Source organism: Vulpes lagopus, chromosome 11 (assembly GCF_018345385.1).
Source record: "Vulpes lagopus strain Blue_001 chromosome 11, ASM1834538v1, whole genome shotgun sequence".
NCBI classification, from domain to species: domain Eukaryota; kingdom Metazoa; phylum Chordata; class Mammalia; order Carnivora; family Canidae; genus Vulpes; species Vulpes lagopus.
In genome coordinates this window covers 32,345,772-32,368,100 of record NC_054834.1, presented here as the reverse complement: position 1 = coordinate 32,368,100, position 22,329 = coordinate 32,345,772, and the positions used below count along the sequence as shown (strand labels likewise).

The 22,329-nt window shown below is 44.8% G+C and overlaps 1 protein-coding gene across 4 annotated transcripts in view; it reads left to right on the top strand.

The window, feature by feature from the left end:
- Positions 1-283: 283 nt before the first annotated feature.
- Positions 284-22,329, top strand: part of MIA3 (MIA SH3 domain ER export factor 3) — a 58,513-nt gene continuing 36,467 nt past the window's right edge. For 3 of the 4 annotated variants that reach the window (XM_041721791.1, XM_041721792.1, XM_041721790.1), the window contains exons 1-6: positions 284-459; positions 3,170-3,303; positions 8,278-8,364; positions 11,237-14,042; positions 16,284-16,553; positions 19,555-19,700. In XM_041721791.1, coding sequence (XP_041577725.1) covers positions 327-459; positions 3,170-3,303; positions 8,278-8,364; positions 11,237-14,042; positions 16,284-16,553; positions 19,555-19,700 — 3,576 coding nt within the window. In that variant the 5' untranslated portion in view covers positions 284-326. The remainder of the gene's footprint in view (positions 460-3,169; positions 3,304-8,277; positions 8,365-11,236; positions 14,043-16,283; positions 16,554-19,554; positions 19,701-22,329) is intronic. The other variant, XM_041721793.1, reaches the window with a different exon arrangement.

Below are 22,329 nucleotides of genomic sequence, written 5' to 3'. Positions count from 1 at the left end.
AGGAAGCGCGGGTCGGGGCGCGAGTGGGAGCGCGCCCCCGTCCCTCCGCCTCCCCCCTCCCCTCTCCCTCCCCTCCCCTGCCCTCCCGTCCCCGGAGCCCCCGGCCCGCCGCCGAGGCCGTGCTGACGTGTCTGCGGGGCCCGCCGCGCCCCCTGCGCCGCCCCCTGCGCCGCCCCCTGCGCCGCCCCCTGCGCCGCCCCCTGCGCCGCCCCGCCCGCCGCGCCCCGCCCCCGCCCCGCCCGCCGCGCCCGCCCGGCCTCGCCTCCTCCCCGGTCTCCGCCTCCGCCTCCGCCTCGGCGCCGCCGGCTCCCCGCGGTGACCACAACATGGCTGCGGCGCCGGGGCTGCTCCTCTGGCTGCTGCTGCTCGGGCCGCCGTGGCGGGTGCGGGGCCAGCCGCGGGCGGACGCGGGCCGGCGCTTCGCGGAGCACAAAGTGTGCGCGGACGAGGAGTGCAGCAGTGAGCGGCGGGGGGGGGGGGGGGGGGGCCGCGGGCGCCGGGGGCGCGGGCCGGCGGGCGGGGGGGGCGCCGCGGGGGGGGGCTGCCTCCACTTGTTGCCGGGTTCCCCCCTCGGCTGGCCCGGCGGGGGCGGGGGCGGGGGCGGGGGGGGGGTGGGGGCGGCGGCGGCCCGGGTCTCCCCCGCGGCGGCTCGCGGCGGCGGCTCCTCGCCGGCCCCGAGGGGAGACGGGGCAGTTGGGGTGCGCGGCGCGCTGGGCTCCGCCGGGGACCGGCGTCGGGGCCGCGGGGGCTCGGGGAGGGCGCGGGCGCTGCCCCCTCTGCCCGCCTGCCTCCCTCGGTTGGGGGCTCGCAGCGCCTTTGGACGGGGTCGGAGCCTGGGTGCGGGGAGCCGGGCGCCCGAGGTCCGCGTCGCTCCCGTCCCGTCCGTGCCGGGAAGGCTCCCTGCGAGGCCGGGCGGGGAGGCCCAAAGCGGAGGCTCTCCCCGGAGGCCGAGAGCCCGCAGCGGCCACCGGGGCCGGCAGCCCCCTCCGCTCTGCGCAGGAAGCGGAGTCGCGCCCCGGCCCTAGCCTGCGGTGGGGGATGGACCGAGGGCCGTGAGCAGGAGAGCAGGACGGACGGCGCCGGAGCCCCGCGGGGAGATCCGGGGAGCGACCGCCAGAGGCACTCGGGGGCTCCTGCGCGCCGCCGCCGTCGGCCTTCGCGCCTCGGGGGCCTCGGGGGTTGGGCTCCCTGCGCCTGTGCCCGCGGGACCGGATCGCCTAGGGCTCCGCGGAGGGTCTGCAGGGACCGTGCACCTCGTTCCCGAGGCGTCAGCTGTACCCTCGCAGCCTGCTCCTGCCGGAGAGGCCCTTCAGCCCATGGAGTTTAGCTTATTCATATTCAAATTGGTGCTATTCGAAAACAGATTTCCTAGTTGGAGGAGTTTGTATCCCGGCAACTCGCCGTGCTCGGGAAGCGAGGAGGCCTCCGAGCCGCGTGGAGCCTTTCCCAGAGGTAACCTAGGGCGAAGACACTACCAGAGCGCAGCGTCTTCCACGCTTTTCCCCCTTCGGGTTGCCCTGAGCAAATCCGGATTTTTAGCAGGCAGGGTCGAGACGACATGTTTGCTCTTCTTTGCCTTCAAGCGCTCCCCTCCTTGGGTTCCTCAAAACCAGTTACCTGGAGAATCCCAGCGTTGATGCTTCCCCAGTCCCGGTGCCGAGACATGGTCCTGAGAAGGCCCTCGCTGGTCACAGGAGCCGGGGAAGGAGAGGTGTCCAAACAGATAAAACCCAGACCCGACAGGCGGCAGCCCAGCAGGGCCTGGGACTGTGCTTTTGCATAAAGTATCCAGTGAGGGGTCTGTGTGTGGGTGGGAGCTGTCCTTGTGTGCTTTTCAGAGAGTTGTTCCAACAGTGTGGGTAATGTTGTCATCTAATTTATTGTTACAGTTTTTCAGTGATCTCTTCTAAGGGGGAAACAAAAGCAGCATTGCCATTTCCAGTTCTGATAGCATCCCGGGTCTTAAATTGTCCATCATCTTCAACCTGGCCTTTTCCCCAGTTACATCTGAATTAGGATGCTGACATGTATTAAAATCATCTGATTTTAGCTTCAAAAGTCCAAAAAACTGCCCGCCAGTCTATCTGTTCATCCCTCAAATATGTACCTGAAATACATTTTAATGTACTTATGGCTGACTGGCTTTAAGAAGAAATGTACTTTCAATGTCACCCTTATTTTCTCTCTTATTTAATTGTATCTATTGCCCGTTTCATGTTATATCATAAACTGTGTGTTTGGCCAACAGAGAAATGCTGCTTCCCCTAGTTTCTAGATCAAGTGTGATATAAGTCCTGCATTTTAAGGCTGAAGGTAACTACTGAACAATTCTCCTAGTTTCGCTTGTCCCTGCAACACGTGATGCCCACGCGTGATTTTGTGTATAAACATAAAAAAAGGGTATCTTTCCTTCGTTTTGAAACCTTCATAGTGTTGGGGACAGTGAACATTATCTGCTTTCATAATAATTTCACATTACCCTGTCATATGATTGGATAATCATATGTGATTATCACTATTAATCACTAATAGGATGTGATGTCCTTTCCCGTTAATTTATCCAGATAACTATACAGGGAAGAAGGCCACAGCGTGGCCTCAAATGAAGTTGACAGTGTTTACTGCTGCCTGGTAGCAGTTTTAGCCACTTAAAGATAGTGCCTTTTAGTGTTAGTTGAAGTTAATTGACCCCTTGGGGGTTCCTGGGTGCTCTCCCCAGTTCCCCGTTGCCTCTTCATGCGGCCATGCTTAAGCCAGCCAGCATCTGCTCTTGAATTTATCCATTTGCACAGCGAAGCTTTTTATGATTATGGAACAGCAGAGATTGCGGACAAGAAGGTTAGAGAGAGAACCAAGAGTTTCTCCTGAGACCAGCTCCAGCTACGTGTAGCGGTGGACTCATTGCTTTTGGTTTATCCATAGAGAAAAACAGGCAAAGTGGCCATCTCCCCTGTCTACTTGTAGGGCACGATATATAATGATAAAGCTCTAAAGGTTTTAGATACTTGGAGCATATGAATTGAAAGCGATTGATTCCAGAGAGTACTGGAGAAACTTGGTTGTTGTTTATAGAGTAGAGGAAACCCTCCTCTTTCCCAATAAATCAATATGGACTGTGAAAGTAGAATCCTGATACCTGTTTTTCTCCCCTCTCCTTCTTTACCTGCAGTGTTAATGTACCGAGGTGAGGCTCTAGAAGATTTTATAGGCCCAGATTGTCGTTTCGTGAGTTTTAAAAAAGGTGATGCTGTGTATGTCTACTATAAACTGGCAGGGAGACTGCCTGAAGTTTGGGCCGGAAGTGTAAGTACAAATTTGACACGCTTTATCTTCTTATTTGTATTGGCTTGTTTAGCGCTGTAGGTGGAATGAACTGTTTTCCTGGGTTCTTTGATGGCGACATCTTCCTGTGTCCCCAGCAGGCATCAGGCCTGGCACCAGGTAGAGGCTCTGCTCGGTTCCTTAAACAAAACAGAATGGCTCGTGGTTGATTCTTCTCAGTATTAAGTTCAGGCCTTACCAGCCGCAGATGCCCCATACATAGGAAAGGTGGTAGTGGCAAAACCTAAAAATTCTGAACTTTGTTGCTTTACAACAGAAGGGCTGGTCAGCATTCGAGGTCCTCCTCTCAACTTTGTGCAGGACAACGTTTCAAGTGTTCACGTGTAAAGTTCGCTGTATATGTATTTTTTTCTAAACTATTAATATTTGTGAAAGGTTGGCAGCTCTGCAAACAGTTACCTAATCATGGGTACTGGTATTAGTCTGTTAAAATAGCAAAATGTCCTTTTCACTGTGTGTTTTTTTGTTTCCTTGTTTGGGTTGTAACTTCTGGGTCATCCTTTTCCTGCTCTCAGGCCCTTGCTCCTGGAGACTCCCCGAGCTGCTCTCTTTCAGTTTTGATTTTTTATTTTTTAAAGATTTTATTTATTTATTTGACAGAGAGAGAAAGAGAGAGCATAAGCAGGGGCAGCTGCAGACAGAGGGAGATGGAGAAGCAGACTCCCGGCTGAGCAAGGAGCCTCATGCGGGGCTTGATTCCAGGACCCTAGGATCATGACCTGAGCCAAAGGCAGACAGGTGCTCATCCCAACTGAGCTACCCAGCCCACCCCCCATGCTCTGATTTTTAAGATTTTTTTTTGTATAATTATGTAACTATAATTAACTTACGGTGTTATGTTAGTTTCAGGTGTACAATGTAGTAACTCCACAATCTATATGTTACTTTGTGCTCATCACCATAAGAGTACTCTTAATTCCCTTCACCTGTTTCACCCATTCTTCCACACACCTCTCCTGTGGCACCCACTAGTTTGCTCCCTGTATTTAAATGTCTAGTTTTTTTTGTCTTTCTTTTTGTTTTTCTTAAATTTCTCATTACTTGAGTGAAATCATATGGCATTTATCTTTCTCTGAGTGACTTATCTTTCTTAGCATTATACTCTCTAGGTCCATCCATGTTACAAATGGCAAGATTTCATTCATTTTTTTATGACCAAGTAATATCCAGTGTTTGTGTGTGTGTGTGTGTGTCTGTCAGTCAGTCTGTGTATGTGTACCATATCTTTATCCAGTCATCTATTGGTGGACACTTGGGTTGCTTCCAAGTCTTGGGTATTGTAAGGTTTTACTTTTTTTTTTAAACAAATATTGTTTATTTTTTTTTAAGATTTTATTTATTTATTCATGAGAAACAGAGAGATAGAGGGGTAGAAAAATAGGCAGATGGAGAAGCAGGCTCCATGCAGGGAGCCCGGCGTGGGACTCGATCCCCGGTCTCCAGAATCACGGGCTGAAGGAGGTGCTAAACTGCTGAGCCACCCAGGCTGCCCCAGGTTTTACTTCTTCATTCAGACCGATATTGAGAGAGAGAGAGAGTGAGTAAGCGAGAGCATGTGCACTTGCAGGCGGAGGGATAAGCAGACTATGGTGAGTGTGGAGCCCTCTCCGGGGATGGATCCCACTATCCTGAAATCATGACTTGAGTCAACATCAAAAGTTGGTTGCTCAACCATCTGAGCCAACCAACTGAGCTCCATTGGCTATTGTAAATAATGCTCATGCGTTTGATTTTTTAATGAGGAGATTCCCTAGGAGTGACCTGATGGAGAGAGGTTTATGAGTTCTTGTCCTTTATTTGCTAAAAAGTGTGATGTGCATACTGTTTATTTACTGAAAGTTGGAAGAGTTCTTGATGTCCTTAGGATTGTTCAAACTTTGAGAAATACCCAGTCTCCACTGTGAAAACTTTTACTTTCAATAGAATACCAAACAACAGAAAATAAGGCTCGAGAAACCTACTCAGGGAAAGATAAATCCATTTTGTTGGCGTTCCAGATTCTTAGGGAGGAAGCTTGAAAGACCAACTACCTAGTCAGGTTCACCCCTTATAATTTGGGCAGAATCCTGATTGAATCACTATATAAAAAGAAGGATCTGTTCTGTTTCCTTCAAATCGACCACATGAGGTTTCTTGATAAACTTTACTCTTGGGAAGTTTTTTCCACGTTCTTAGGCTGCATGGTTTATATACAGTGAGGTGGTTAAGTTGGAGCATTGGGGCAAGTGAGCTCAACTTGCATTTTCCTGTGGCCATAGTCACTTCTCATGCTCCCTTCTGAGGGAAGCACTGTTCTCAGCAACCCAGCAGAGGGATCTTGGCTGTTTGATGATTGTTCAGGTGGCGCTTTGTTTGCATTGCTCACGTGGCATCCCCTTGACTGCTTTGTATTGCAGTTGGTTTGTGTACCGACTTTGCTCCTATGAAGTCATGAGCCCTGTAACAGAAGAGCCCATGTCTTACCTATCTTCCTTTTGAATATTTCCTTTCAGGGCTGTGGCGCTTATTTACATTTGTCCCGATAGTAGCTTATACAGAAATCATTCTCTTGAACAGATATTCTTCTCTCCCCCCCGCCCCCTGCCCAATACAATCAGCAGTTCCTTGGCAGGGATGATATATGGAAGCAAAATTAGATAAAAAGCTTACTTCCGGTCCTGAGGGTCCATGATTCTGCAACCCCTTTTTGTCAGATCCAAAGACACAGAGTATCCCCCAGTGTAAAAATATGAAGGGTATTTTTTTTAAAAAAAGATTTTATTATTTTTAATAATCTCTACACCCAACATGGGGCTCAAACCCACAACCCTGAGATGAAGAGTCACACAGTCTACTGACTGAGCTAGTCAGGTGCCCCCCAAATAATGGAGTTTTTTTTTTTTTTTTTTTAGGATTGTTTTTTTTTTTTTAATTAATTTTTATTGGTGTTCAATTTACCAACATACAGAAAAACACCCAGTGCTCATCCCGTCAAGTGTCCACCTCAGTGCCCGTCACCCCTTCCCCTCCAACACCCGCCCTCCTCCCCTTCCACCACCCCTAGTTCGTTTCCCCGAGTTAGGAGTCTTTATGTTCTGTCTCCCTTCCTGATATTTCCCAACATTTCTTCTCCCTTCCTTTATATTCCCTTTCACCATTATTCATATTCCCCAAATGAATGAGAACATACACTGTTTGTCCCTCTCCGATTGACTTATTTCACTCAGCATAATACCCTCCAGTTCCATCCACGTTGAAGCAAATGGTGGGTATTTGTCGTTTCTAATTGCTGAGTAATATTCCATTGTATACATAAACCACATCTTCTTTATCCATTCATCTTTCGATGGACACCGAGGCTCCTTCCACAGTTTGGCTATTGTGGCCATTGCTGCTAGAAACATCGGGGTGCAGGTGTCCCGACGTTTCATTGCATCTGAATCTTTGGGGTAAATCCCCAACAGTGCAATTGCTGGGTCGTAGGGCAGGTCTATTTTTAACTCTTTGAGGAACCTCCACACAGTTTTCCAGAGTGGCTGCACCAGTTCACATTCCCACCAACAGTGTAAGAGGGTTCCCTTTTCTCCGCATCCTCTCCAACACCAAATAATGGAGTTTGTATGACCTATAGTCTTAGTGGATAGAGATTACACAAAGATAAATGTATTTCCTTTTACCGTGTATTTCTGATTTCTCTCCCTTTTCCAGATTTTGTCTTAATAAAATTTTCCGCAAAAGGAAAAAAAAGTATATTTTTCCCTCATTTTCTCTTCTTATTTAATGAAACTTATACTTTAGGAAATTAAAAACTCTCTTCCCTTAGCCTTCAAAATGATTCTTGTTTCTGGTTTTTAGTTTTTGTTATGCAATCCTTTTTGGTTTCTTAGAGTTGTAGATTTTAACTTCTGGCATAGCAGTTTTTAATTGCTCTGTCTTCTCTAATCTTCAGGACTGTATTCTAGCTCTAAGACAGGCTTTCACATATTTGCCAGATATAACAACAGTGCTCCTAATGAGGATATTTTAGTAGTTGATGATAAGATAGCCTTTTTCTCTTTCGGTACATTGGATCTGCCTAGAGAGATCTGCTTTCAGTTTCAGGCGTAGCCGAGAGAAGACAGTGTATGTGTCTCAAGAGGACACACTTTACATATTTTAGCTGTTAGTGCTGTTGGTAAATGGGCTTATTTTCTCTAGAGGTTTACTTTGTAGCAAACTAAAGCTTAATATATACATTAATATGAATTTTATTTTCTCCCTGAAATACTGGAAAATCTAGTTTTTGAAAAAGCTGCTACAGCCTAGTCTGTCAATAAATATTTGCTTTTTGTCATGGTGATCAAATATTTTAGGAATTTTGTATTCTTTTTCCTTAATTTTCATGGCTGTTTATTGGTTTAAGAAAGACTTCTAAGTTCCAGTTGATGAGCAAAGCTATGAAATGTGCAGGTAAAGTCTTGATGGAGGGTATTTGCAATTGTGTTTCTAATCAGCTTTGATTTGCATAGTTTTTTTTTCAAAGATTTTTATTTTTAAGTAATCTTTATACCCAGTGTGGGGCTTGAAATTATGACCCTGGGATCAAGAGTCGCATGTTCTTCTGACTGAACCAGCAGAGTACACCTGATTTTCATAGTTTTAACCACAAGATATATAATAACTCTCTCGTATGTAGGTCTTTTATCTACTTCAGAAATCTAATTTTATGTGCTCTGTGTTTAGAAATAAGTAGCATGTTGAAAGGAAACCTCAGTGGTTTTAGAAAAGTTGGCCTTAAAATATTCTGTACTTAATTTTTGTTGGAATAATTGTCTTTGTAATCACAATAGCAACTTTCTATCTCTCGTGTTTATAGCTACCTTACCTATTTGTGTATTTTCTCTCATTGCTAAGATGTCTGTTTGTATTTCTTATACAGAATTTTGATTGCTTATTTTTGCATATTCTTTCATATAGGTTGGGCGTATTTTTGGATATTTTCCTAAGGATTTAATACAAGTAGTCCATGAATATACTAAAGAGGAGCTACAGGTTCCAACAGATGTAAGTTATGGAATTTTTAAATTTATTTTTGGTTCTCAATTTTAAATTCTCTTTCAAATTCATCAGTTATAGTCAGTTAATGATTTTTGAAAGTGTGTTTTGGCCAGAAAAAAACCAAGTTCACATTTGTGTATCAAGTTTTAATTTAGAATCACATTACCTTTAAAAATAGAAACAAAAAGAAAGAAAAGTTTGAAAAGAATTTATAGGAGACTAAATCATTATTTGGTAGTTGTCTAATATGTATACTCTTATATAGGGTTTTTCTTTCGTGCTTTATATGAGAAAAAATTAAAGAATTCAATGTCTTATTCAGTTATTAAGTTTCAGAGGTAGATATCTCTTTTTATTAAGATTTTAAAAAATTCTTATTTATTTATTTTAGAGAGAGAGAGAGCACAAAAGAGAGAGAACGCACAAGTGCAAGCAGGGGGAGGGACAGAGGGAGAAGGAGAGAACTCAAGCAGACTCCGCACTGAGTGCGGAGCCCAAGACAGGGCTCTATTTCATGACCCTGAGATCATGACCGAAGCCGAAATCAGGAGCAGGAGGCTTAAGCGACTGAGCCACCCAGGCTCCCCAAGATATAAATCTTTTTAGAAGCAAAAGGAGAAGACAGTATCTCAATCAGAAAGCCACTCATTGAATAGCTCTTAGACATTTTAAGTGTAGAGAAATCAGGTGAAATTAAACACTAAATTATGTATTAGGCCACAAATGCCAATTTATAGTGGTTTTCTTACTACTGACTCCTTTGGTGATTTCAGGCATTGTGGTTAAGTTCTAGGTTTGGAATAGGAAATCTTAGAGGTTTGGAGGAAGGTCTGGTTTCAGATCTGCACATCCTGTAACGTATTCATCTGAGTACACTGACAGCTCTGTGATGACAAGGGTTTTGTGTTCTGGGACCCTTGGTCTTGCTGATTATTTTCTGGAGTTTTGAAATGTATAGTAATTGATGCACACTTTCATTCAGAAATCTTTGAGCAGTTCTTTGCGGTGCTGGAGAACATATGAACTGCTGGCCTAGAGCCATTCTTAGATGAGACTCACCGGACATATGGAGTCTTAGAGGCAGAACTGCTCTTTAACATTTCTTGATAATCTCAAGGGTCATAAAATCAGCCTCATCACTTGTCTGGCCTCATTCCTAATGAAGAGACTCCCCAGGATAGAGGTATGAGATGGCAGTTCATTGGTCACAGTGACCTCAGTAGTTTGGGAGTCGCCTTCCCACTGCACCTCCCATTGCAGGCTTCCCTTCAGTAATAAGAAATTGGCTTGGAAACACATGTGATGCAAAGAAGAAATCATCCATCCCTACTGCACTTGTCAGGGCTCCTCGGACTTTTTGTGAAAGTTGAGTTAGGAGAAGAGAATAATCTTTGTTGGCTTTCTAACTTCCTTTGTTTATGACCCCTTTTATGTCAATTTGCTTTTTATTGGAGGAAAGGAAAATACAGGCTTATGGATAGTCCTGAAAGCAGATCTTAATGACACCTAGAACCCTGATTTAGAGTAGAGCATATTTCTTACTGAATCTTGTTTTCTTTCTTTTTTTATAATGATTTTTATTTATTTATTCATAAGAGACAGAGAGAGAATGAGAGGCAGAGACACAGGCAGAGAGAGAAGCAGGCTCCATGCAGGGAGCCCAATGTGGGACTCGATCCCAGGTCTCCAGGATCATGCCCTGGGCTGAAGGCAGGCGCTAAACCACTGAGCCACCTGGGCTACCCCCTGAATCTTGTTTTCAAGTTGTACTTGAAATAATTAAGTGGGGTGGGGGTGTGGTTTCAAACTCTTCCTTGTGCCATTAATTTTTATTTCCCATGTACCTGTGTTTTATTTTTTTATTATTATTTTTAAAGATGCATTTATTTATTTATAAGAGACACAGAGATAGGCAGAGGAAGAAGCAGTCTCCTCAAAGGGAGCCCAATGTGGGACTCGATCCCAGATCCTGGGACACACCCTGAGCTGAAGGCAGATGCTCAACTGCTGAGCCACCCAGGCATCCCTATACCTGTGTTTTAATAGGATACTTCCTAAGCTGATGTATCTTTCCCAATCTAAAGAAAATATAAGCCAAAAGAAATCTGTATAGGCTTAGATCTTGACAGCAAAGTGATTCTGCATGTCTCCAGCTGGGTAAACAGAAGTGTAGCCTGGAGGTCACAGCGATAGGGAAGCTGGGTGGTCTTCCAGCTTCTCCAGCACATATTATTATGAGATGAATTCCCAGAACATCAGATATGGATATTGGGGAGTTGGGGTACCCAATAAATGATACGCTGTTTTCTTCCACTTGTGCTCAGAACAAATTTGAGAGATCCAGGAGTCAGGCACATGGAGACCAAACTGTCACTATTATTTATTGATAAAGCTTTTCAGTGAAAGTGGCTCAAGTTGTAGAAATACTAGGCTTTCTAACTTTGTAGTCTAGAATAAGATAGACTTGCCCAGCCATAGACAGAGCTAGCTAACGGGGCCACCCCAAGGGGATTGTCCCTGTAAAACTAGCAGTGCAGAGGGGAGTGGATATGTGTGCCCTCCAGCAGGTCCCAAACAGAAAACAGGGATGGTACAGAGCAAATTCACCAGCTGTGTGAATCCTGTTTCCCATGGGAAAGAGACAGCGAAGGGAAACTGGGAATAGTACTCAGGTAGGAGCCCTTATCCATGGACGCAGGCAACTAGGGAAAGTGGATTCTAGGTACTATATCCCTTCACCACCCAAGAAGAGTTGTCACTCAAGGGAGGCACAGAAGTCGCTCCAGAGCCAATCTGAGATTGTCTCTGTCACTAGCATGGGTAAGAGTTTGCTCTTATGATACTTAGTGACATGCTAACATTTTTCTTTCTCTTACAGGAGACAGATTTTGTTTGTTTTGATGGGGGAAGAGATGATTTTGATAATTATAATGTAGAAGAACTTTTAGGATTTTTGGAATTACACAATTCTGCAACTGAAGAATCTGAGAAAGCCATAGAAGAAACTCAGCATGAGGAGGACACCCCTCCTGAAGTATTGGAGGAAAGCGACCTCGAACTAGAACCAGTAGAAGTTAACTCAGAGGAGAGTGAAAGTGTAGCCTCAGAAAACACTAAGGAACTCAAGGAAAGAACTGGGACTCAGAAGAACCACCCGCATGTAAACAGTCCAGCAGATCATGCTCAGGGAGATCCATCTTCATTCGAACCTTTTGAGGAAATGCTACAAGATAAACTAAAAGTGCCAGAAAGTGAAAACAACAAAACCAGCAATGGTTCTCAGGTCTCGAATGAACAGCAGACGATTGATGCTTATAAACTTTTGAAAAAAGAAATGACCCTGGACTTAAAAACCAAATTTGGCTCCACTGCTGATGCACTTGTATCTGATGATGAGACAACCAGACTTGTTACTTCATTAGAAGATGATTTTGATGAGGAATTGGACGCCGAGTATCACATAGTTGGCAAGGACGAAGAGGAGAATGAAGACAACTTTGATGAGCTGCCGTTACTGACCTTCGCACATGGTGGAGAAGATGTGAAAACTCCAGTGAAGTCCGGAGTTGAGAAATACTCAGCAGAGAGAGAGCAGAGTTCAAATGAAGAGGATAAGGTTGAGGCACCTCAGCCCCCTGGCATCAAAAACTATGATAAAGATATATTAACAACCTGGGAGGATACTGTCTTCTTCACAGAAGATGACAGCGTAACAAGTATGGATTTGGGGAGTTCTGAATCAGAGGAAGGCAAGGAAGGTGATGATGCGTTCATTCCAGAGAGCAAATGGAGGAAACCACGGTCAGCAGCGGATTACATTGACCCTAAGAAGGCAGAAGATGGTCTTTTGCCTACAGCTAACGATGTAGGTACTAAAACAGATAACGACGAAGACCTGGAAATTCACATTGCAGGAAAAGGGAGGGGAGCCGAGGAACCCAAGCCAGGCCTGGCACAGGCCGAGATGGGGCCGGAGGAGGAGAGGCAGGAAGGCATGACCGTGCATGATTCTACTCATAGTGGTGACCCCGGCTCTTTGCCAGCTACTGGGAAGGGTAAAGAAATGTTGGAATCAGCCTTGGATAACAAAGAAGATGACCTAAAAGGAGCGGCTATTCATATTTCAAAAGGAATGCTCCATGAAGAAAAGCCCGGAGAGCAGATTTCAGAAGGGGGCTCGGAGCGTGAACCCCTCCCTCATGCCACAGGGGGTCAAGTGAACGAAGAAAAGCCTGACCAGGAGTCTGTGGGTATCGCAGCACCCTCCGGGGGTGGTCAGCATAATGCCTCCAGGGACCGTGTGGAAGACGTCCACGCTTTAGCAGGATCAAAACCACACACACCATCAGTGGAGCATCCAAAGTCGGAATTTAAAGAGGAACGGCTTCTTAAAACTCACAATCAACCTAGGCCCTCCCCTCTGGATGGAGTTGGTTTGCCAGGAGAACTGAAAGAAGAGGGTCCCATTTGGGGAAGAAATCTTTCCTGGCCGCAAGGAGGAGAAGTGGCTGCTGCACATAGTAAGCAGATGGACGAGAAGGGGAGGCTTGCCGAGGAGGAGGTCAGAAAGGACTCCTCAGCTGAAGAGTTAGCTCCTCAACAGCCCAAGGCGGGCTCCCAGGAAGTGGAGCCCACAGGCCGGCCAGGTAGCCCGGAAGTGCCAGGTGTCCATACTGAGAAACCAGAGGCAGAAGACGACCACAGCCCTGAAGAACTCCTGGAGGATGAAAATGCTCTCAGCGCAAAACAGGCTAAAGAAAAAAGCCCCGGGATTCAGGGCAGGTGGTTAGACGTTAACCTGCAGGCCCCTGCAAGAGCTCCTTTAGGTGCGGTTAATGCTGATGCAGAAATGGAAGGAAACAAAGAAGAAGCTAGTACTATTTTGGAAATAGAAAGAAAAGGTGAAACTTTTGGCAAAGAGATAGAGCCAGGGGGCAGGGGCAGGGAAGCAGGTAGTGGGGTGGTGGAAACAGAAAGCCCTCTTGCAGGTGCGAAAGCACAGACAGCATCTGGAGGAAGTGACTCTCCTGACAAGAAAAATCGGACTCCGGGGTTAGGTGAAATGTTTCTGAATCAAGACTCTGATTATTTTAAAGAAGACAGCTCTGAGAAATCTGCACAGAAGCCTGGGGTAGAAGAACTCTCTGAAGAGGACCAGGACTTTGAGAGACCCGCGGACACACAGAGCCAGGGGCCTGCCCCCGAGGAGCAGGAAGGTGGCCCGCCACGCGGGACGCCACCCATGGCGGTGAGGCCAGTGCGTAGCGACCACGTGAAGGACTTGCCCATAATTGGCAGCTTCTTTAAAGAACAACAGTCTCTGCAGAGGTTCCAGAAGTACTTTGATGTCCACGAGCTGGAAGCCATGTTCCACGAAATGTCATTAAAGCTGAAGTTGGCGCAGCAGGAGAGCCTGCCTTATAATGTGGAGAAAGTCCTAGATAAGGTCTTCCGTGCATCTGAGTCACAGATTCTGAGCACAGCAGAGAAAATGCTTGATACCCGTGTGGCTGAAAACAGAGATCTGGGAATGATGGAAAGTAACATATTTGAGGAGGCAGCCGTACTAGACGATATTCAAGACCTGATCTATTTTGTCAGGTACAGACACTCCACCACGGAGGAGACTGCCCCGCTGGCCACGGGACAGCCCCCCCAGGAAGGCTGGAGTGGCACAATGGAAGGTAAGGTGCCTGCCTGTGGCCTTGTGGGGGTGCGCTTGAGAAGCAGGTGGGGCGGTGGCTGCTGATGTGCCTCCTGCCTTATTTGTGAAGCTCTGTCCACAGTGGATGGGGTGCCCAAAGGTAAGGGACAATAGCACTGTGACATGCATGTGTCCCTTCCTGCCTTCTCTCAGGCTGGAATGTGGGTGAGAATTTCTCACCTCGTTTACCCCTTAGGACAGTTGAGGCTGGTAGTATTTTCAAAAGGAAACTTGACAAGCAGATAAAGAGAAGGCTGTAGACAAGAAAATCATGCTCCAAGTAAACCTGTCTTTGGGCTTTTGTTTTGTTTTTTAACACTTAAAATTTTTTTTCCCCCAAATGTAACAAAGTACAAGCTTCATGTAAAATTATGAAAGGGATTCTTTTTTTTTAATCTTAGTAGGTTTCCTTCTTTCCTTTTTTCCTTCCTTCCTTTCCTTCCCTCCTTCCAAGTAAGCTTTTTGCCCAGCTTGAAGCTTGAACTCATGACACTAAGGTCAGGAGCTGCATGTTCTACTATCTGAGCCAGGCAGGTACCCGGAGTAAATTTTTTTAATTGAAGTGTAGTTGAAACACAATGTTACATTAATTTCAGGTGTGCAACATAGTGATCGTGCAAGTCTGTACTGCCTGCTATGCTCTGGGCAAGTGTAGCTCCCACCTGTCACCATACAAGAACTGTGACACCACCACTGACTATATTCCCTGTGCTGTAGCATTCAGCCCTGTAACCTACTCCTTCCATAACCAGGAGCCTCTGAATGGGCTCTTTTGAACATAGTTTCTTAAGCACAAAGTCACTGCTCTTTGTATTAGTTGGTATAATGTTAATTTTTTTATTCATTCATTTTTTTTTTTTAAGGATTTTATTTATTCATGAGAGACACACACAGAGAGAGGTGGAGACACAGGCAGAGGGAGAAGCAAGCTCCATGCAGGGAGCCCGATGTGGGACTCAATCCTGGGACTCCAGGATCATGCCCTGGGCTGAAGGCGGCGCTAAACCACTGAGCCACCCAGGGATCCCCTATTTATTTATTTTCAAAAAAGCCAATTTTAGAGAAAGAGAGCAAGGGGTGGGGCAGAGGGAGAGACTGTCAAGGAGACTCTTTGCTGAGCATGGAGCCGGACTTTGGGCTTGATTCACGACCCTGAGATAGTGATGTGAGCTGAAACCAAGAGTCAGACGCTAAATCCGCTGAGCCACCCAGGCGTGCCTGTCATAACACCTTAGTCTGTGTCCCCATGCTTTTCAGACTGAGGTATTTGAATCGAGGCATATAGTAGAGTACCAGGGGGACATAAAGTCACAGAATAAATGCATCTTCACAGAGGGCTAATTTTTCCTGAGAATTTGGGGAGGGAAACATTTTTGCATGTAATCAGAGCAGATCTATTTTGCATTAGAATGCCAAACTCTAAATAATTTTCAGGGTAAAGTATGAAGCTTTAAAGAAATTTGTCTTTGGGCAGCCCGGTGGCTCAGCGGTTTAGCGCTGCCTTCAGCCCAGGGCGTGATCCTGGAGATCCGGTATCGAGTCCCACGTCGGGCTCTCTGCATGGAGCCTGCTTCTCCTTTTGCCTATGTTTCTGCGCCTCTCTCTCTCTCTCTCTGTCTCTAATGAATAAATAAATAAAATCTTAAAAAAAAATTCATCTTTGCTGTGGGTTGCATTGGGCTCCGCTCTGAGCCTGTTGGGGAGGGAAATGGGTTTGCTCTTTTTGATGATTAGACACACTCTTAAAATATTTGGAAGGTACTTCAGCAAACTGCTTTTGTACGTAATGCCCTTCTCTGTGCCAGCTCTGAAATAACTCATGCTTGCATAGGAAAGAGTTTGTGTTCTTTCTGTGTAGAGTAGGTGTTTCATGTTTCTGCACTTAATGGAGATTCTCTTCTGTACATTTATCTTTGTGAGCATGTATTGGTTGGTCAAGGAAAGTTGGGTTATTGAAGACCCTACTATAAATGTGTTTATAGAATACTTGGAATAAGGGTTTCTTTATAAATTTTGGCCATCTGTGGAGTGAGACAAAAGCAGCTGGAACCCGCATTTTCCTGCTCATTTGTGCTCCCTGGGAGACCAGCGTGTGGGAGGGCAGTAGTGAAGTGCCTGGTGGGGGCGGGTGATGGATGGTGAGGGAGAGCTGCCCAATGGGAAGGGCGGAGCGGGCAGTGTCCTCAGGCTTTGCCATCCAGTGCATTCTTCTTCCTTGTAGGGATGCAGCCACACCTTGAAGATAATTTCCCACAAGGTCACACCGAAGATAATTTCCCACAAGACCACATAGAAGACAGTTTCCCACAAGATCACACAGAAGACAGTTTCCCACAAGATCACACAGAAGACAATTTCCCACAAGATCACACAGAAGACTTTCAAATACAGATTCTCAAAGAGCCCAGCCAGTTGGATCAACCTGTGGTTGGTGACATGGGTGCCTCAGAAGTGTCACAGCAGCCAAATACTGAGAAAGACGGAGACCCAGGTAAAGCTTGCAGATTTTTCTCTACAGGGTAGAAATATGTCATAAAGAGGAGCTTCTAGGACATTTTTTTTTTTTTTTAGTTTAAGTAATCTTGGTACCCAGAGTGGGGCTCAAACTCATGACCCCAAGATCAAGAGTCATATTTTCTATGGACTGAGCTTGCCAGGTACCCCTGGACACTTGTTTTTAAAGGCAGGAAATCAGAAAGGAGAATAATATAGGCATGAGTGAGTTTAAAAAACAAGAAAGCCCAGAATGGAAAGAAAAGCAGGCATTAAGACGGATAGAGGACAGCAGTAGGAAAAAGGCCAGAGACTAACCAAAAACCAATGTCTGGCCATCAGTACTTATGTGAATAATTTTAATCTAAAATAATATTCTTAAAAAGCCTTATGTTCTGAAACAGTTTTCAACGAGACCAGAGGCATCAGAAACTCTGGGGGAGGAGACCAGCAGGCTGTGTTTAACAAGACCTCCAGGAAATTCTGATCCATTGAAAGTTTAAGAACCACAGTGTGAACACAAATTCTGGGTTTTCTCCCCACTCCTTAGTCCTCTCCACCCTAGCCTGCCCCCAGAATACAGGGTGGCTTAGCTCTTTTGTTGCTACCTAGGCTGGCAAAACCCTTTTTAAAAACAGTGAAGGGGAAAAAAAAAAAAACAAAAAACAGTGAAGGGGATATTTATGCCTCAGTGTCTTCATACCATTGGGAACAGTACAGAACTTTGCAGTGTGTGCTGGTCCTGTGTGGCCTGACATGGGTGAACAGAACTTCATCACAGAGCTAAGCAAACAGTCCATGGAGAGCAACTCCTTGCACCTGAATTGAGGAAAACGTTTAAAACAAAAATACAACCCCAATAATGGTAGCAACAGGTTTCTAAATTTATTTTCATTTATTCACGAGAGACACAGAGAGACAAAGGCAGAGGGAGAAGCAGGCTTTCTGCGGGAAGCCCAATGTGGGACTCGATCCTGGGACCCCTGGTTCACGCCCTGAGCCACCCAGGTGCCCCTCACCAGGTTTCTAATGAAGAAGAACTAATTGTGTTATTTCGCGTACCCATCGTGGTGGCATGATTTCATACCGTGCTTGGTTGTGGTCCTTAACCATGGGTATAGCGTTACCCTGTGGTACTCTAAGACCTGGTAGCATGGGTGGACCCTCTGTCTCTCTTCAGAGTGGGGGAGAAGCCACAGCATGGGGAGGAATACTGCAAATTTGAGAAGAAATGACATCAGAGGTCTCTCATAGTCCAGAGAATATTGCATTCATGTATAATTCCCTCTAGTTCTAAACTCCTTTAAGTCAAAAGGTTCTACTTGTTGAAAATGAGTCCTATACCATGAAGTCTTGTTATTCTCTTGCTCAGAAACTTTCAGGGCTAGGAAAAGTTCAGCTTGCAGAATTAAGGACAGATATTTTTTGCTCTGTCCTTTATGGTCTGTCACAAAATGACATCAACTACCTTTACAGGCTTATCTTCCCAAGTATCTCAGATACAGAGATGCTGACCTGACTGGGAATACTTCCCCAGAGGTCAGATTCATAGATCAATAGTGAATGGAATCTCCTGGTTGGAAGACACAAGAGGCCCCTACTCAACCCATCACTAATCATTTGTTGAACTCCTAGCGGTTTATCAGACATGCCCCAGACTCAGGTAATTCAAACTGAAATCCCTTCCTCATCACTTCCCCAGGTGAAATCCTTTAAGGCAGGATTCCAAGTTGGAATCCTCCCTTTTTTGCAGAGCTCCAGGCCAGGCACCCCCGCCCCCCAAGCCGTTCCTGTCAGTGTGTCCGGGCATTTACTGTATTCTCTTTGGTGTAGCTGTTTTCCCGTCGGTAAGCAATCTCTGAATGCCTGATATATGCCAGACACTATGCTAAACATTGGTGCATCCCACCTGCAGGTCTGCAAACTGACACTTTTCTGCTCGTTTGCCTGAAGATTCAAACATGATGCTTCACCAGCACTAAATGAACGTTAAGCGCAGTTGTGTTTATGTCGAAAAAACATAAAATTCTGCTTTTCTCAATTCCCATGACTAAATATTGTTTAGATAGCAGCTGCTGGGATGCCCGGGTGGCTCAGTGGTTGAGCATTTGCCTTCGGTTCAGGGTGTGGTCCCAGAGTCCCAGAATCTCAGGATGGAGTCCTGCATTGGGCTCCCAGTGGGGAACCTGCTTCTCCCTCTGCCTGTGTCTCTGCCTTTCTCTCGTGAGTAAAATAAATGAAAGAAAGAAGGAAGGAAGGAGATAAAGAAAAAGAAAGGAAAGAAAGAAAGAAAGAAGGAAAGAAAGAAAGAAAGAAAAGCTTTCAGTTGCATTGCCAGGGACATGATAGAGGAATTTAGTGAGGGTTAGATTGTGTTGGAGATATGTTCAATTCATAATGGAAGGCTATGATGGCTTTAATTGGCATTCTGACTTTTGTTCTATTTATAATTCTTTTTTTTTTTTTTTTAAGATTTTATTTATTTGAGAGAGTAGAGCCGGGGTCAGGGGAGGAGCAGAGGGAGAGGGAGAAACAAACTCCTCCCCGCTGAGCAGGGAGCCAGATGCAGGGCCCAATATCAGGACCCTGAGATCATGACCCAAGCCGAAGGCAGATTTTTTTTTTTTTTTTGAAGGCAGATTCTTAACTAAATGAGCCACCCAGGTGCCCCTTCTCTTTATAATTTTTTAAGAGAGAAACTATGTTATCTAACTCTTTAAGACTTCTAGAAACTATATGTCTTCTTACAAATTTCTAGTAAATATTTTTTAAGTAATCTCTACCCCCAGTGTGGGGCTTGAACTTATGGCCCCGAGATCAAGAGTTGCATGCTCTACCGACTGAGCCAGTGAGGTACCCCTAAACCATTTATAAGTCTTTAAGAGAAACCACTGACTAATACTCAGTGGGCACTCAAATATTTTAAATGAAGAGAAACAAGTTTCTCTCGTGAGAAAATTTCATTACATAAGATAAAGTATTTTCACCCTCAATTTTAGGGATAATTACAACAGAAAGCAGTCCTGTTGATGCTGATGATGCAAAAAAGCAACTAGAAACCAATGCTGAAGAGCCCGCAAGCGTCACACCTTTGGAAAATGCAATTATTTTAATATATTCATTCATATTTTATTTAACTAAGACGGTAAGTTCAACATAGTTTTATTAGATAGAATGCTGATTATGGTTTTTGAGTTGATCTTGAGCATGAGGTAAAGAACTTAAAATATCTTTATAAAAATTTCTGTTGATCCTTTGATGTTAGCATCTGAAACAAACCACAAGGGTATAATTTGATGGGTTCTTAGCACAGTGCAGCCCTTGGAGAGGATCTCCGGTGTGTCAGTGCTGGGTATATACACACGTGGCTCTTCCCGTTAGGGACCTTTCAGTCTAGCAGGTATATAAAGACTTTGACTGGAGTTGTGATATCGGCAGAAGTATGGTAGAATGATGTTTTGGGTAAATTGATTCATCATGGTGGGAGGATGATGTTTACCTAATGGTAGAATGATGTTTTGAATAAATTGATTCATCATGGTGGGAGGATGGGTAAAGAAGGTCAGAAGTTAGCTGAGACGTTTCGGCAGGAATTAAAGGACAAATGGGAGTTTGATGTGTAGGGTGTTGCTGAATAGAAGGGCTGGGGAGAGGGAGACAGAGGTGGCATGCAGTTAGACCAAAGAAATAACATGGTTAGAGAGTTGGAAGCTATTACAAAAAAAAAAAAAAAAAGGCCTTTTGGGGAAGCTTGAGGAAGCCGCGGTGTTGAGCAGTCAGAGGAGGTGGTCTTTGGAGGAAGACAGGCCAGCCATAAAGGAAGTTGTGTATCATGACAGGTAGTGTGGCACTGTTTTGGGTGGGGATCCTTGGAAGGTTTTAAGCAGGAAAAGGATGTGGTTAGATTTGTTTCTTAGAAAGAATCACTTAGGACAGAGTATCTATTCAGATTTATTTTTCTTAAGGGAGTTAGGATCCAAATGAGACATTAATCTGGAAGCTTTTTAGGACTTAGCTCCCCCTTGTGGTATTTGTTGAAATTGGACATTTTTCTTGGTAAATTGTGGGAATGAGCAAGCTTTCACAAATTGGGAGGCCAGGTTGTCCTTGGACCTGTAGAGGAAGTATCCTCCCCCACAAAAATATTTTTCCACTAGGTTCTGTGACTTCAAGACTTGTGTGGGAAAGAGGGGTTTTTGTTTGTTTGTTGTTTTTCTGTTCTGTAAAACTGCATGAATTTTGAGCCAGGATGATCTGGTTTCAAATCTTGGATTCATCATTTAGAAGCTTGGGCAAATTACTTAACTTTGTGTAGCTGTCATACATCTTCCAAATGCAGATAATACCTATCCAGTTGTTGCAAAAATTAAGTGAGTTGGTAATAAAGTGTCTAGTATAGGGCCTGACATTTTGTAGGATCCACCCTGTGAGTACTTCTCACTTGGATGGTCAGAGAGCAGTATAAAGACACTGAATACCTGGGGAATTCAGGAGAAAGGCTGCCAGGATGGAAAAGATTTTTCAGTTTTCCCCATGGTTGTGGTTTACAGCCACATAGGTAAAGGTATATATGACCTGTGCAGTTAGAATAATGACATCTTCAGTGATTAAGGTAGTCTCAGAATTCAGATTTGATCATCAGAATGAGTCCTTGCCACTTCAGAAATTTAACAGGCTCCAGATGTGGGAGGAATTCTTTATTCATTTTTTTTTTTTTTTTTTTTTGCGGATTTGTACAGAGCTCTGTTCTAGGCCTGGGTTGTGGGACACAGGTGTGGTAGAGGACAGGGTCTCTGCATGGGAGATGGTGGGAGAAGACACAGATGGGATGGGGAGGGAAAAGTGTTATAAAGCAACACTGACTTGAAAGGTGATGTTAAGAAAGCATTTTGATGGCCCAGTATGTACAGCGTATCGTGTTAGCAATAAAAGATTCTAAGAGGTACAAAGCATGGTTCTGATTTTGGAAAGGTTTAAGAAAAGGGCATATCAAATATATATGAAAATTAGGGAAAATGGGAAATATCTGAAATAGTTTTTGTGAAGTATTAAATAGTATAGATAATTATTTGGTAGGGCTGGGTAGGAATGGGGTGCTGACTTGTTTGGGAAAACTGAACCAGACATCAGTTTCATGAATCCACAGCTAATGGAATCGTAGAGCAAGAGGGGACCTTTGAGGGCAGCTTGTCCAGCTTCACAAATTGCAGTAATTTCCTCTCCTGCAACCTAGCAGGTAGTTATAGGATCTGGGTAGCAGCAGGTCCTAGCGTGAGCATCCTAACTTTACAAAGCCACATGATGCTTTCTTGGTGAGTTCATTCTCTTAATTGACTCCAGATTTTCCTCCACATGACTCCTTCTCCTAGAATTGAATTGTTTTTCTACATAGTAACCTTTTAAATATTTGAAGTTAATTTGAAGTTACTTTAATTTTTTAAGTGTTTTATCATGGAAAATTTCAAACATCCAAAAAGCAGAGATAATTGTAAAATGAACCCGTGGGTCTATTACTGGGTTTAACAGTGATTCTTTAATATCACCCGATATTGGGCACATTCGAAATCCCCTCCCCTGCTTTTTAAAAATTGTTCTTGTTCAAATCAGGATCTTGTTGAGGTCCAGATGTTGTAGTAGGTTGCTATGTCTTAAATCAACTTTATTTTTATTCTTTATTTTTATTTTTATTCTTTATTTTTTAATTAAAAAATATTTTATTTATTCATGAGAGAGACAGAGAGAGAGGCAGAGACACAGGCAGAGGGAGAAGCAGG